The sequence below is a fragment of the Caretta caretta genome, chromosome 2, assembly GCF_965140235.1.
Source record: "Caretta caretta isolate rCarCar2 chromosome 2, rCarCar1.hap1, whole genome shotgun sequence".
Lineage (NCBI taxonomy): Eukaryota > Metazoa > Chordata > Testudines > Cheloniidae > Caretta > Caretta caretta.
Window position 1 is genome coordinate 109,217,572 of NC_134207.1, and position 14,442 is coordinate 109,232,013.

Below are 14,442 nucleotides of genomic sequence, written 5' to 3' on the forward strand. Positions count from 1 at the left end.
TGTGACACTGGAGCGCATCCACATTAGCAGCTCTTGCAACGACAAAGACAGCAGGGCACTGTGGTAGCTCTCCCACTGTGCCACTGGCAGCAGGGTGCTTTGGGATCAGTTTGCAATGCCTCATGGGGCAGGCACAGCATCACATGATGCAGGTTTCCCAATCCCATTGTTCCATGGGCATCCTACTAGATTGCCATTTGCTTTTCAACTGAAGTGGGTGGGGGGAGAGTGTGTGACAGGAGTGTGTATGTGGGGGGGACAGTGTGTGTCCGCATGCTGTTTTCTAAGTTCAGACAGTGTCAGGAAGCAACTGAGGCAGGGGAAGGGGGAAACCATGACATCAGCCCCCACCTCCCTCCCTGGGCTCTCTGCCCAATCTCTCTAAACAGCACTCAATGGCTGTCGGAAACGGTGCTTTGAAAGGGGAGGGGTGCATGTCTCTAGGGCAGCGGAGTTCAAAACAATGAGCAGAGTGGTCACTTGAGGCATTATGGGACAGCTCTGGAGGCCAATTACAGCGCAGAAAGCAATCAAGTGTCTACACTGGCAATAGAGCACTGGAGCCTCTGTGCGAATAGCCTTACGACTCTCGTCAAGGTGGGTTTTTTTGCAGTGCTGCAACTGAGGAGTTTCTGCGCACAAAGTGGCATGGCAGTGTGTAGACGTCTGCAGTTTGAGCGCAAAAAGCTGCTTTACTGTGCAGAAACTTGCCAGTGTAGTCAAGCCCTAAGGGTCAGAGCGTCAGCTGCTGCCTAAGTCTGCCTCTGACCACATGGAAAAGAACAAGGTGGCACTGTTTGTCCAGCACACGGGATTCTCTGGGGGATTTTGGAGAAGGCTGAGGATGGGGCAAGGCAGAGTTGACTGCTCTTCAGGTTACTATCTCTTGCGAGCCCCTAGATTTCCACCAGTTAAAAGTTAGAGCTTGGAACAAATCTCCTCTGCATTGCTACTGAGCAGTAAGAGGGGGTTCCAGGCTGCCTTGGCGGTGCGGGGAGGGGATGAGGGGCAACAGAGCACTACACATCGGCTGCTGGCAGTGCAGCTGTCTCTTGCTTCTGAATCCCGGCGGGGATCCACATAGCTGGGAGGTCCTGTCACACCACCCAAGCTCTGTGCCCTTTTACCTAAAGGAATTATTTACAGGGTGTATACCACAAAGTAAACCTCCCAATGTTTCTTTTGATTGCTTCCTGGTAGTAGTATTTTAATCCTTGTTAATCAGGAGGCATGGGTTGGGCTCTACTGGTAAGCAAGTATATAGATAAAAATGCTGATTCTCAGACGTATGTTGGTTACTATAATATTCTCTAAATCTTTGGCTCAGATTTGGATTTCTGTAATACAACATGGACAATTTGGTTAAAACTCAAATTTGGTACTTCAGGTTATTTAGGGAAAGGCTATCTCAGCAGGCATTGTAATTCCATTCATGCAACTCAGATGCATTTCTAGTGATGAAAGGGCTTTCATGACCTAGCTAAACTATGTTGTAAAATGAAATATTGTATAACAAGTGTTTTGTTGGTTAGGGTTGCTAGACGTGGGTGCTTATGAATTTTAAGTTAGCAAGGTGGGGAAGTGACTACCAAGAGGGTAAAATTAAAGCTTCTCCTTTTCTGGAAAGACAAGGACTGCCACTGGTGCAGTCTTTGAGCCGTTTCTAAGTAGATACATCCTCTTGAGTTGTCACTTTTTTCTTTTCCTTTTCACAATTCCAAAACCATTTCACTTCAATTTACACATCATCATTTAAGCAGGGTAAGTCTGGTCATCAGTACTTTAAAAGGAGACTGACAGAGAAAAGCCAGTGGAGGTAGCACACTTCCCTCTGATTCAGCATTGAACCAGTGTTCCAGCACCATGGTTAGGAAGGCAGGTGAGATGCCATCTTTCAGGTGATTTGTGAAATCAAGGTCCCAATCACTTGGGGGGGGGGGGAGGTCATTAACAATCCTATAGCACTTTTTGCAAAAGTAAGGGTGTTAGTCCTGTTTTCCTGGCACAGTTCCAGTTTGGATAATTATATTTCACTTATGTTATTCCTTCAAGTATTGTTCACTTTCTATCCTGTGTTGTGGATTGGCTTGTAGTATTGCTCTTAAACATCTGCCATAAGAGGTGGCAGCATTTCAGAGACGCGTGGAATTAATATTATTTTTTTATTATTGTTATTATTTTATTTTATTTGTAAAGCACTTTTCAAGATGAAAGTTTCTATTATCAGTATAAAACATTGGCATTATTACAGTCTGGGCTACTAATGTACTTCATAGCTAATCTCTTAAGGTGTCGTGATTAGAAAACCCCTGAATTACTGAAGTTTTCTAAGTACTCCTGGCTATCTCGGAATTCCTTTGTATCTATCATAGGAAGTTACTGGTATTATCCATTGAGAGAACTGGGTTGTGGCAGAACATCATTGCTCATAACTGAGCACTATTTAAACATCTGTGCAGTATACAGAATAGTTACAGTTCAGTATAAGAGTTGTTGAGAGCAAAATAGAGCCGTGGATCAATCAGCCGTTAAAGGTAAGCATACAGGCTTGCATGATTTCTAACCTAGAATTAAGTTACAGGTTAGATTTTTCAAGACTACTTTTCATTTAATTATTTTCCTTTCTAAATTTCCAGTGACTACAGATTTAATCTATTCCACAGCTATATCACATGTCCTACTAGTGATTATTCCTTTAATGGCTTCTTAAAGGTAATCCAGAAAGAACATCTGTTTCAACTTTAGAGTGTAAACAACAAAGATTATTTACCCTGTAAGTAGGAAATCAGCAGAATTTATTCATGAAAACAGTATCACAGTTCAATATTCTTGAGAGATGTGCATGGAGATAAGTTGTACAGCTCCTGTTAGTGCACACAGCCCTAAAATTGCCCCTCCCAGGGGCAGATATGGTGATTTTCCTGCTTTGGGTGGAGTTCACCCTCTCCCTGGATAGAGTTAAATCATCCCTGCCGGAGAGAATTTGTCCTTTGACTTCATAAAAATGCTTCAGAAGAGCAAAAATGTTGCCTTTGGAATGGCCTAGATTCCAGGAAGTGTCAGGTATATTTCAGAAATTCCTTTTGGGTATATTCCCAACTCTCACCCCCAATAGTAACTCCACAGACACGTGCACACACATCCAATTTCAAACATCACAATTTGGCTGTTGTTCGATGCTATCAAAATATTCTGTTTAATTTTCAGAATCAAAGTATAAACATTTTCAGCAAAGTGCACTTAATTGTATTTGTTTGCCAAGTGGCACTCTTGGTTATGTATATAATAAGCCTTATGGAGAAAACAAATGATTACACTTCCAAATCTCTTTCTTTTCCTCTGCAGAAATACACATGTCTGACTAATGGGGAAATTTCTATGGGGGCCACTTGTTAAAATGTTAACCAAACAATGCTGCCTGGAGTTTGAGTTAAGAATGAATCCCTGCAACCTTTAGTCTTATTCACTATCACTGATCCTTAATGCTTTCCTGAGCACTGAGAACATCTGTTTGGTGGCCTATGAGAAATTACTTGCTAGATTCAATGCTGGTTCCAGTTGACAGGTATCAACATAGTACTTGGGACTAAATAGCTCCCTTGTAGGCAGGGCTAATATTAATATGTCTTGAAGCTTTGATTACCTGCTTGTCCTGAGGATGAAGGCATACTGGCAGCTCTGCTGCTGACTGTGCTGTACTTGCTTAGTAAGTAAAACAGATTTAGAGCCTGATCTTCAGGTCTGGCTGAATACTGCTCAGCACAGGACCTTCGGGCAAGAAGTAAAAGTGACTTATTGCCACTTTTGCATTCCTGTAATCTTGGGCCAGTTCAGAGCAGACTCCAGCCTGAAAGTTAATTGCCACTGTTTAGCTGGGACTGTTTTGGCAGCCAGAGATCACTGAAGTTCAGATTCTATCCAGACGTGCCACTATGTGCTGCCATTTTGAGTTTGGAGAGAATTATTGTCAATCTAGTCCATTCTCCTACATTTTGGCAAGTGAGGTCAGTTTTTGAGCAAGTATAAGGGGAAAGAATAATAAAGGAAAAGCAAGGTATTTTGTGGTCAGACTTGTGGGCGATTTGCATATGCTAGGATTATTGCAGGATCAATGGAAAGAAACTCTTTTTTTCTTTTTTTTTTTTTTTAAAGCGAGAGGTGAGTAACCCAATACAACCTGGGTGAAGCAGTGACCAGGAGTATTTTTAGTGATTTATTATAAGGGTGAAGCCAGGGAATTACCAGCTCTAAATCATCTGTGTCCTGACTCTAAATGTTCCAAGAATTTCCGAGCAAGGGAAAGTATTTTCTCTCTTCTTCTATATAGGTTTTTCTGTGGTTTCGATGATAGTTTTCAAGAGAGAGGACAACACACTATTTACTTCTCTGTGGAGCTGTCATACCTTTCTGTTGCTTTCCTCCTGTTGTAGGAATGTGATGAATCACTAAATATTCTGGTCATGGGGCCAGTTTGTCCACTACTTTGGAAAAAACTGTGCAGGGAACAGGAAACTTTGGATTCCCTCTAGCTTTGTTTCAGTTTCATCATTCCATTGGGCGAGCTGGGTTTGTTTCTTGGTGGGAGAGGCAGCAGGTTCCGTTTACTACATCCTCCAATGTCCTGAGGTCTGTAGAGATCTTGGGACACCTGTCTGAGGCCAGGGTCTTTGCACATTGCTGTCTTGGACCCTCCTTTTGGTTCCCTGCCCATTGACTGCTGTCCCTAAAAGCGTCCTGCTGTGGGTGTTGAATGTAAGGGAAACACATACAGGGTAGCGCAAAAGGGGTCAGCTTTATCTTACGGAGTGTCTGGGAATGATAAGGTGGGGAGTGGCCCTCTTGTATCATAGGCCCTCTCTGTTCTCAGACATGCCCACGTAGGGGCTCTGAAACCTGGGGGTCGGGGGCTGATGCCTGGAAGTGATCACTTCTCCCCCTTTTGCCGATCAGCCACATCTGCCAGATCACTGTCTCCTCTTATTAAAAATAAAGTGGGGATGACTGGGCCCTTTAAAGGTGACCTCTTTTTGGTAATGATGACCTACCTACAGTATTGTAAGTACAGGAGAATCATATAATCAATAGGAGTATGTTTAGATAATGTCATTCACAGAGTCCAGACAGTGGGCTGTTGGTCGCTTGGTTTGATTTGGTTAGGAGGTTTTCAGATGCAGTTTGGATTTCAGGGCCCTATGACAAATGCAATAAGTAATTGTTCATGAGGAAGAATAGAATGACTATAGAAAAAAAACATGAAATTTAATTCCTTTCTTCACCATCCATGCTATGTGTAGTAAGAGGAGGCCCTGAAACATAAACTCTTGTATCAGAGGCCCAGTCTGAGGCCTGAAGCCTGAACCAAAGTACTTCCAGGCAGTGTTAAGCAAAGCTGGGCTGTGAGCCAGAGGCAGGTCCCACTCACAGAAGTTGGCAAGAAAAGGTTGTTAGAAGCACATGCACATAAGTGCTAATGAGAGGAACTTGCGCCAAGACGGCATCAGAACACTCCACAGACATAACAAGCAACAGGCAGGTGCATCTTAAAGACAGGGTCAAAAAGACAACATGATGGGTAGATTCATTTGAACTATGATGAGTAATCTGTCCTGCAACTGTATAGAAATAGGTCCGGGAGCACACATCATTTTCCAGCCTAGGGGGCAGTGGAGTGTCCCGCCACTGACTGAGCTGTGTCCATTGCCAGGGAGCACAAATTCGTAGTATGCCCTATAGAGTCTACAGGGAACTATTACTGTGCTTCGTTTGACAATAAACCTGGCTCAGGTTCCTTCGTACCTTACTAGAGTCTGTGGTTTTTGGGGGTTCTCTCGGGGTCTGCTGTATTAGCTATCTGTGCAGAGCTGGGGCAGCACACAGAGGGAACACGCACGCAGCCAACTGTTATCATCATCAAACAAGAGCAGAGCCCCACACCGGTAGCTACCGACAACACTATGCAGTGAGGATTCCCTTGGTCTGTCAAAGAGAAAGTAAATAAGGAAGTGTTATTTATTCCTTCTCATAGCGCAAAAACTAGGGGTCACCAAATGAAATTAATAGGCAGCAGGTTTAAAACAAACAAAAGGAAGTATTTTTTTACACAATGCACAATCAACCTGTGGAACTCCTTGTCAGAGGATGTTGAGAAGACCAAGACTATAACAGGGTTCAAAGAAGAACTAGATAAATTCATGGAGGATAGGTCCATCAATGGCTATTAACTAGGATGGGCAGGGATGGTGTCCCTAGCCTCTGTTTGCCAGAAGCTGGGAATGGGTGAAAGGGGATGGATCACTTGATGATTACCTGTTCTGTTCATTCCCTCTGGGGCACCTGGCATTGGCCACTGTCGGAAGACAGAATACTGAGCTAGATGGACCTTTGATCTGACCTAGTATGGCCGTTCTTATGTCAGCTACCTGGTTCCCCAGACTTAAGGCTTAACTTTGCAGCTACTGTTCTCTGGTTGAGGAGCTCTCAGTAGCAGTCCATCCAGTACCATTCCTTTATTAACTGCATGGTTGGAGTTGCCCCAACTTCTCTCTTTCTTCAGTGGCAGAGTGCCTTGCTGCTGCATTATATTGCTGCCTTCACCAGCTGACTGATGGACCAAGAGACAAGTTGAATAATGAAAACTGAGGGGATGGTGGTATCTTTCCAAGGCTGGCCTTGGCGGCGTACTATGTGCTCTGATGGTTCATTTATTGTATCTTATTCAGTAGAAATCGGCTTTGTAGAAAGCCAATGCATTTCTTTCATGTTGTCAAGGCTGAAGAAGTTTGAAATGAAAGGATCCAAAGGCAACATTGAATGGGCATGAGCAGTTAAAAGATGGGTTATGTAATATACAAATAATTGTAGGCTTGAAACGGAAGGGATCATTTTTAAGATAAGTGAATAATTATTTTCCTAAGTCAACATTCAGAATCCCCTAATTCATTATTTCCACTGTGCTGTTAGCAACACCAACAACAGAAATGGTATGAATCAAAAGGAGGGTGGTTTTATGCTCTTCTGCCAATGTGGCAATTCCCACAGCCAGGGATTTTGGGGTCAGGGAGAAGGAATGAACTTTCCTTCTTTGTGATCCAGCATTGAGTGCACACAAATTGTATCATATAAAGTTACTTTAAAGCATAGACATGTGCTCAGTTTTGAAAATTAGGGGAAATGTTTGTTCTTCATAGCAACCTTACTTAACTACCTCAAATATGTATGGTAAGCAAAAGGTCCCAAAGGAATCTGCATAATAAACTGCAGTATGCTTATTGTGTTATAACCCACACTCTCTCTCACTCACTCACTCACTCACACACACACACACACACACACAACATATGATATGCATATGATAATTTATTATGCACTGTTGACTGTTTCTTTTCCTCTTCTCCTGAGATGTAGAATTCTCCCCTCCCTCAGAATTAGTTTCCCTGATGCAGAGAATGGACAAGATTTGGTCTGTCATGAAAACCAATTTTTCTCGACAATAAAAAGCTGCAGCTTTAAACCACACTACATGGTTAGAAATGGGAATTTTATACCACTGGGAAAAGCTTTCCAATGAGGCCAGCATTTGCATCAGGCCCTGGAAGATCCTGTGAAAAAAGACTTTAAATCTGTGACAATTTTATGTTTAGAAAAGACTTGTGGATAAATGTTTAGATTTTTTTGAGCCTTGCACAGCTGAACTTATGGGTAGTGATTTGTAGAAGTGTTGAGCACCTGCAACTCCACTGGCAGTCAGTGGGAGCTGTGAGCATTCAGGACCTCTGAAAATCAATCTTATGGTAACTAAGGCCCTGATCCTGCAATGTGAATAAAACCTTTATACCACACCATGTTGTGCATACTCGTGTAGGTACAGTAGAACATCAGAGTTTCAAACACCAGAGTTATGAACTGACCAGTAAACTACACACCTCATTTGGAACTGGAAGTACACAATCAGGCAGCTGTGGGGTAGGGGAGAAGCAAATATAGTACAGTACTGTGTTAAAAATAAACTACTAAAAAGGGAGCGGAGGGATAAAGCAGCATTTTTCCTCTGCATAGTAAAGTTTCAGAGGTGTAATAAGTCAATGTTCAGTTGTAAACTTTTGAAAGAACAAGCATAACGTTTTGTTCAGAGTTACAAATATTTCAGAGTTACAAACAACCTCCATTCCAGAGGCATTCGTGATTCTGAGGTTCTACTGTATTAAATATATATATATAAATTGCATGGGTGTTTTCTCTAATAAAATTGCAAACAATGCTTAGTGTTATGTCTTATCATGGTATAGTTAGGGGGTGAAAAACCATGGATATATTTAAGGCATCACATTACATATTGCCCAAGATGCAGAAGAAGAAAATGGTTCAAGCGTAATTTATGCACACTCGTTTCTTGGTTGATAGAAAACCTGTAAGGAACAGATTTTAGATAATTATGCCCATTAGCACTAAACAAAATGAAACAAAAATACATAAATAAAGCATATTCTTGCTGGAGTATCTTTATCAGTTGGATAAGGATGTGGAGGAAAGGATGTTGAATGCGCATTAGCGTTTGGGTCATAGCCGGTGAGAAGAAGGAGGAGATGACCAGGGTAGGGGTGAGTGTGCCCTCAGTCAGTGAAGAGGCAGTTTCTTAGCATTGTAAACCACATCCTGATGCTTCTGTGAAACAGTTAGAAAACAGTGTTTGATCTTGAAAACCATGCCAATTTATACTGCTTTCTCATTCCCTTTAGAGTAGTACTTAGTCATTTACTTTCAAAATGACTTTCAGGGGCGCTGCTATTTCAATTTGTTCTTCTTTGATTCCCTCACTCTAACCTTCCTTTTCAGGTACTGTAAATTACTTCTAAATTGTTAGCTTTCTAAATTAGATTTCCTGCGTTAATGGCATGTTGTAACCATGGTGCTGGAGGCTACTGTTAGTTTAATTCAGGGCAAGAGGGTTAAGTGAAAATTACAGTTCCAAGATTATCACTCTCCATGTAAATTAGATCTATGGCACTGGAGTTTCTTATAAAGAAATTGCCTTTAAGCATTGAAAGTAGAATGAAAGTTAGGGCTGGAATTTGCTTTTACTTTTATCCCAGTGTAAGGAGCAACATGTAGCTGTACTGCCCCAAAAGCAGCACAGGGAGGGAATTGTGACTCTGAAGGTCTAAGGCACAACCAAGATCTTGGATCGAATGGTCAATGAAATAGTAAAGTGGGGGAAAAGTAAATACTATGTTTTTTGTTGTTGCCTTTGCTGGTGAGTTTTCCATGACTACTGCTCCCACAAAACAGGGTGTTGTTGTTTTGTCTTTTAAACAGATACGCAGGTCAAAGTCCACATTCTCTCCCTCTCTGTCCATTGTGGGTAGGTGGGGTGGGCTTTGAGAAGCCTGCATAGCGGCTCAGCATTCCAGCCTGCCATGCAGCTTAGCTCCATCAAAGCTTACCTATGTACAGCCCCAAACGAGAGGGGTTGGGGCAGGCTTTGAGGGCAAGTACATTGCCAAGTAGGCATACCCATGTGGTCCCACATACATGGGGCACAACCTGAGCCTTTGGGCTGTAGCAGTGGCCATGGAGTGGCTATACTGCCACTTTACAGACTTGTGGAACAGATGTCCTCCTCTGCTTCCAGATCTCATTGGACCCCCGCACTGTGCTAAGCCTGACTATGTGAGGTTGGTGCTCTAAATTTAAACAGTCTGTTAATACATAATGTGACAGCAACCTGTGCTCAAGAATTGTACAATAGTTCCTGGGTTTTGTACGACCAATAAAGTCATCTTGTTGTGCACTGCAAATGGCTTTCTCTGAGATGCTCTTTACATCTGCTTTTAATGCTTGATACAGATGGGAGGAGTAATTCCCTTATTCAGACAGGCTTAAAGTATTGTCATGGTGGGAGAAAGCTCCTCTATTTACTCCTGAGTTGTAATCATATGATGCCTTTTATTGTTTAAGTGTTGACTGTATTACGAGGTTGCAAAAGACACAAGAAGAGACTGGCTCTGCTCCAAAGAGCTTGAGGCTGAAATCCTACATGTTTTGAACTTTAGACCGGCAGCAATTTCCGTTTTATCAATACTGAAATAAATAGTTTTGTTTAATAACTGAACCAAAAAATATTTACAGACAGCTTTCACTGCAACAGGACCATGCTGAATATGAATGTGCTCTGCCATGCCAAAGACCTTAAAGGTATGTCTGTACTGCAGTGTAAGCCCAGGGTTCAAACTGAGGCTCAGGACTAACCCCCCTTCTGTATACACACAAATAGTGTTAGCCCAGGGCTTGGAGCAGGATCCTGGCACCCCATGGGGGTGGAGGGTCTGAGCCTGAGTCGAGCCAGGAATTTGCAACGTAGATACAGCCCTATTGGACTCAGAGTCTGGGAGTTTGTCAAAATTATTTCACAACCACACAAGCCAACTTTCTTTGTTCTCTGGACAGTCAAGTTTCCCCACACTGTACCACAAAGAAAGGGCTAGAGTGGCCACATTTTGGGAGATGCTAGGAAGGCTGGGATATGGGTGATTGGAGATGGGCATGCATAATGAGGTGTAGATATTGGAGCCCCAGGTTGGGTCTCAGGGTTCAACAATTCCTAACCTGAAGTTACAAATGAGTGTAGATGCTCAAGCCCTAGGTTAACAAACCCAGGGTCTACTAACTTGAGTTCTACTAACCCTGGGCTTACTTTACAGTGTAGACATACCGTAAGAGACGACATCCCTGAACTATTTATTTAATATGTGACTTTCATGTGGACAATAAGTCAGACCCAGCAGTGCTTAGGCAGCCTTAGTTTAAAGGATTTCCCAATGTGATATGCTAACTTGGTCTAGATTCACAGCTTAGTACGTTGCCAAAGAGCCTGAGGTGAATGTTCAAGAAAACGAGTGCAGCAAAATAAAGTAAATCTAATTTTATCTGTCTAGGTTTCCATATCCTGTCCATCACTGAGGTATCTGAGCACCTTACACATTTATTAGAAAAAACAAAAGAGCTTTATTTGTTTTAACTCTGTGGGGTTTTTGGGGGGCAACTGAGGGGAAGGGCAGTGGCAGAAGCAAGTTTTGTGTTTTGCTTTGAATGCACGGAGGCTTGTGGCTATTCTGAGAGTGAATTCCACTTGATGGCTCTGTCTCCTGCACTCACAAGCCTCTCTCTTGAGGTTGGCAGTACCCATTACCGTGGCTAATTTCTGTTTTAATTAGCAGAGCTCCTTATTATGGGCCTTATTGTTTCCAGCCACTGCTGTTTGGGCATGCACCGGGAGGAGAGGCCTCAAGGAGGTTGGTGCATTATGGTGAGTGGGGGGAAGAACCAAGATTCTACCCACTTCCATCCCTGCCCATCTGTGTGGAAGGATAAAAAAACAGCCATGCAGGGGCTGCTGTTACTCCTGGATGGGACTGTTAAATGACCCACATTCTGGCCCATAGGGTTTGATCCTTTTGGCCTGAGTCAAGCAAAGCTCCCATTTCAAAGGGACTTTACTGGGAGCTTTGCCCATGAAACAAGGTCAACTCCTTTATTCTTTTTCCTCCTGGATCTACCCTGGTTTCTTGTCATAGGTGAGAAATTCTATATAGCTTTTTCCAGAGTCACAAGAGGAAGCTGTTGTGATCTCCAACAATGAAGCCTATGGCCAAGTAACATTCCAAATTTCTTTTTTTGTTTGTTTTTGTTTTAGGTCAATTTTGTAGCCTGTCAGCTGTTTGCCTTGTTCGCTGCTTTTTGGTTTCGAATTTATTTGAGCCCCAGCAATGTCAGTTCTGTTGTTCGTCATGCATTTGCCACTCTCTTTGGAATATACTTTGCTGTTTTCTGTTTTGGATGGTGAGTATTTAACTTTCAGATAAACAAATTATGCTAGCAATTATGTTTTATTTCATGTCAGTTTTCCTAGATCATTTGTGTTCAGTCCTGAGACGACTTGTGTGTTGCAGTCCTGCAAAACAACCACCACCTAACCGCCCCAAAGCCCAGAACAAACTGTAATGACTTGCAGATGTATATTTGCAGTGTTGTTGTAGCCCTGTTGGTCCCACGACATTAGAGAGACAAGGTGGGTGAGGTAATATCTGCTATTGGTCCAACTTCCGTTGGTGAGAGAGACAAGCTGAAGAAGAGCTCTATGTAGCTCAAAAACTTGTCTCTCTCACCAACAGATGCTGGTCCAATAAAAGATATTCCCTTGTCTCTCTTGTAGATGTATGTTGTATTTATCTATGGCAAGTTTACTGCAGGCATCAAAGAGACACCATCGCCTAAGAAGACATAAACATATATCTTCATTAGAGGAGATGCATCCATTGTTGAGTATTCAATTTGATTATTTTAAAAAAAGAACATTTTAGACCCAAACTGGTTGACAGGATTCTTATTCGAAGGACTGTTCTAGTCACTCTGTAAAAACTGCATTGTGGGGTGGTTCCATGTTTACCAGCTGTATTTCAAATTTAGTTAGGTTACATGGCAGAAAAGGGATATTTTTTTTCCCATCAGCCCTGCAGTCTTACTTTTAGACTATCTAAATGTTTATCTTTTTGTTTTCAAGGTACTCAATCCATATTTTTGTACTGGTGATGATGAGCTATGGCATCATGAACATTGCGAGTATTCCCAACATCCACAGGTAAAGTTACATGGGGACAAGAATTCAATTACCCTGTTCCATCCAGAGGCTGGCAGCAACCCAGAAGTTCATTTTTGTATCTTATCTGTCTGTTCTCACCACCTCCACTCAGTTGCAGCAGTTTTATGGATTTAACTAGAGTATCCACTGTATTGTCTAAATTTTGTGAATTTTTAGTTAGTGTATCACATCTGTACCAAAGAGAGGGAGGGTGTTTTGTACTTTGCCCAGTTTAGCCTCCTGCAGCTTCAGCAATTTACATGGAGACCTCTTGTCTTTAAGTTGTTGTTGGAGATTATGTCAAGCCACACTCTCTTCAGTATTGTGTCCTGGAGGATGGGTTTTAAAAAAAACCTGTTTTTAATTTTTCCCTCTTGCTGTTTGGCCTTTATGCATTTCCCATTTACCCCTGAGTTAGTTAGGCAGTCAGAATAAGATCACAGGCAGTTCAAACTCTGTGTTTTGTGAAACAAGTCAGTATTTTGGTACTGAACACAGAGCTTCCCAGAACTGCAAATACAGGAAATGCCATTGCCTTGATGACAAGAGAGCATTGAACCATCACCAGCCCAAAAGTAAAAGTTATAGACTGTCAGATTTTATTTATTCCTTATGCTAGGGTCAAAAAGAAAGGTACCTAGAGTTTCTGAAACTACCTTAGCCAGGTGTATGTTTAGTGTCTCACTGAACCTTATTGGGCAGATGGTACCTTGATCAGAATTGGCAAACTGTGTTGAAACCATAGCTGATTCTTGTACGAAGATAGGAAGCATCAGTAGAAGAGATTTACAGGGCAGTAGAGTAGTTCTCTTTGCAATATTTTGCAAAACATAATCACAGATAATGTATTGTCTCAGAGTTCTTCAAGTGATAGTTCTTTGTTAGTGTTCATCCCTTCTCTCTCTGCATGTGGAATTGCTTTTCACTTGCTGTTATTTTGAGCTCTTAGTTGAGGATATGGAGGTAGTAATGTTACCTGGAAAAGTGGTTTATGTAAGTAATCCAGAGGAACAGGTCAGCTGGCAGCCTGAGAGTTATTCCACCTTTTTGTTTTGGGTTGACTTGGGCATTGCTTAGACTATTGGATTAATGCTCCCATTAGGTCTAGTGTTGGTTTGTAATATATATCCTCTTGTCTACTCTCTTTGTGCAAGTTTTAGAACTCACCTTCATTGGCTTAGACATACGCCCGTGGTCACTGCAGTTGTACCTGAAGACAGAATCCCTGTGCTTGCTTATAATTTGGTAGGGGCTCTCTGAGGGTTTACCTAGCACATTCAGAAGGCAGAGCCAGAACTAGAACCCAGAAATCCTGATGTAGTTGATAACTAGCACTACACTGCCTGTGTGAAAAGGGACCAGAGAGAAAAGATGCTAAAATACGCTTTGTTTGTTTCTTGATCAGTACTGGTGCCTGTGTCTTGGGGAAAGAAGGGAGCAATCTATTGTTCTGGATCAGTAGACCAAGTTGTAGAAACCAAATCTACAGCTAGAAATCCAATATTTATTCATGCCTGCATAGGAGAATGAGAAGAAATTGGCATACATTCAAGTTAAAGGATTTTCCTCTCACTCTTACTGTTTAGCCAATTATTCATGATGGAAAAAATAGCATATGTTGCAGCACAAATGAAGGCAGTTTACATAATATTGTTGGCTATTGGAGTGCAGTAGTGAGTCATACTTTGAACTGCATTGGTTTGAAATTGTGATGGAACATGCTGAAAATCTTAGCAGGGCTGGGGAAGTTGGAACAGAGCCATTCCCCACTCTTAGCAATAGTTTTGTAGCTCAAACATAGCATGTTC

At 42.1% G+C, this 14,442-nt stretch overlaps 1 protein-coding gene across 1 annotated transcript in view; it reads left to right on the forward strand.

Moving 5' to 3' along the window:
* MBOAT1 (membrane bound glycerophospholipid O-acyltransferase 1) overlaps positions 1-14,442 on the forward strand; it is an 86,112-nt gene that overhangs the window by 22,216 nt on the left and 49,454 nt on the right. The window contains exons 2-3 of the mRNA XM_048839979.2: positions 11,690-11,835; positions 12,557-12,634. Of these exons, the coding sequence (XP_048695936.1) occupies positions 11,690-11,835; positions 12,557-12,634 (224 nt within the window). The remainder of the gene's footprint in view (positions 1-11,689; positions 11,836-12,556; positions 12,635-14,442) is intronic.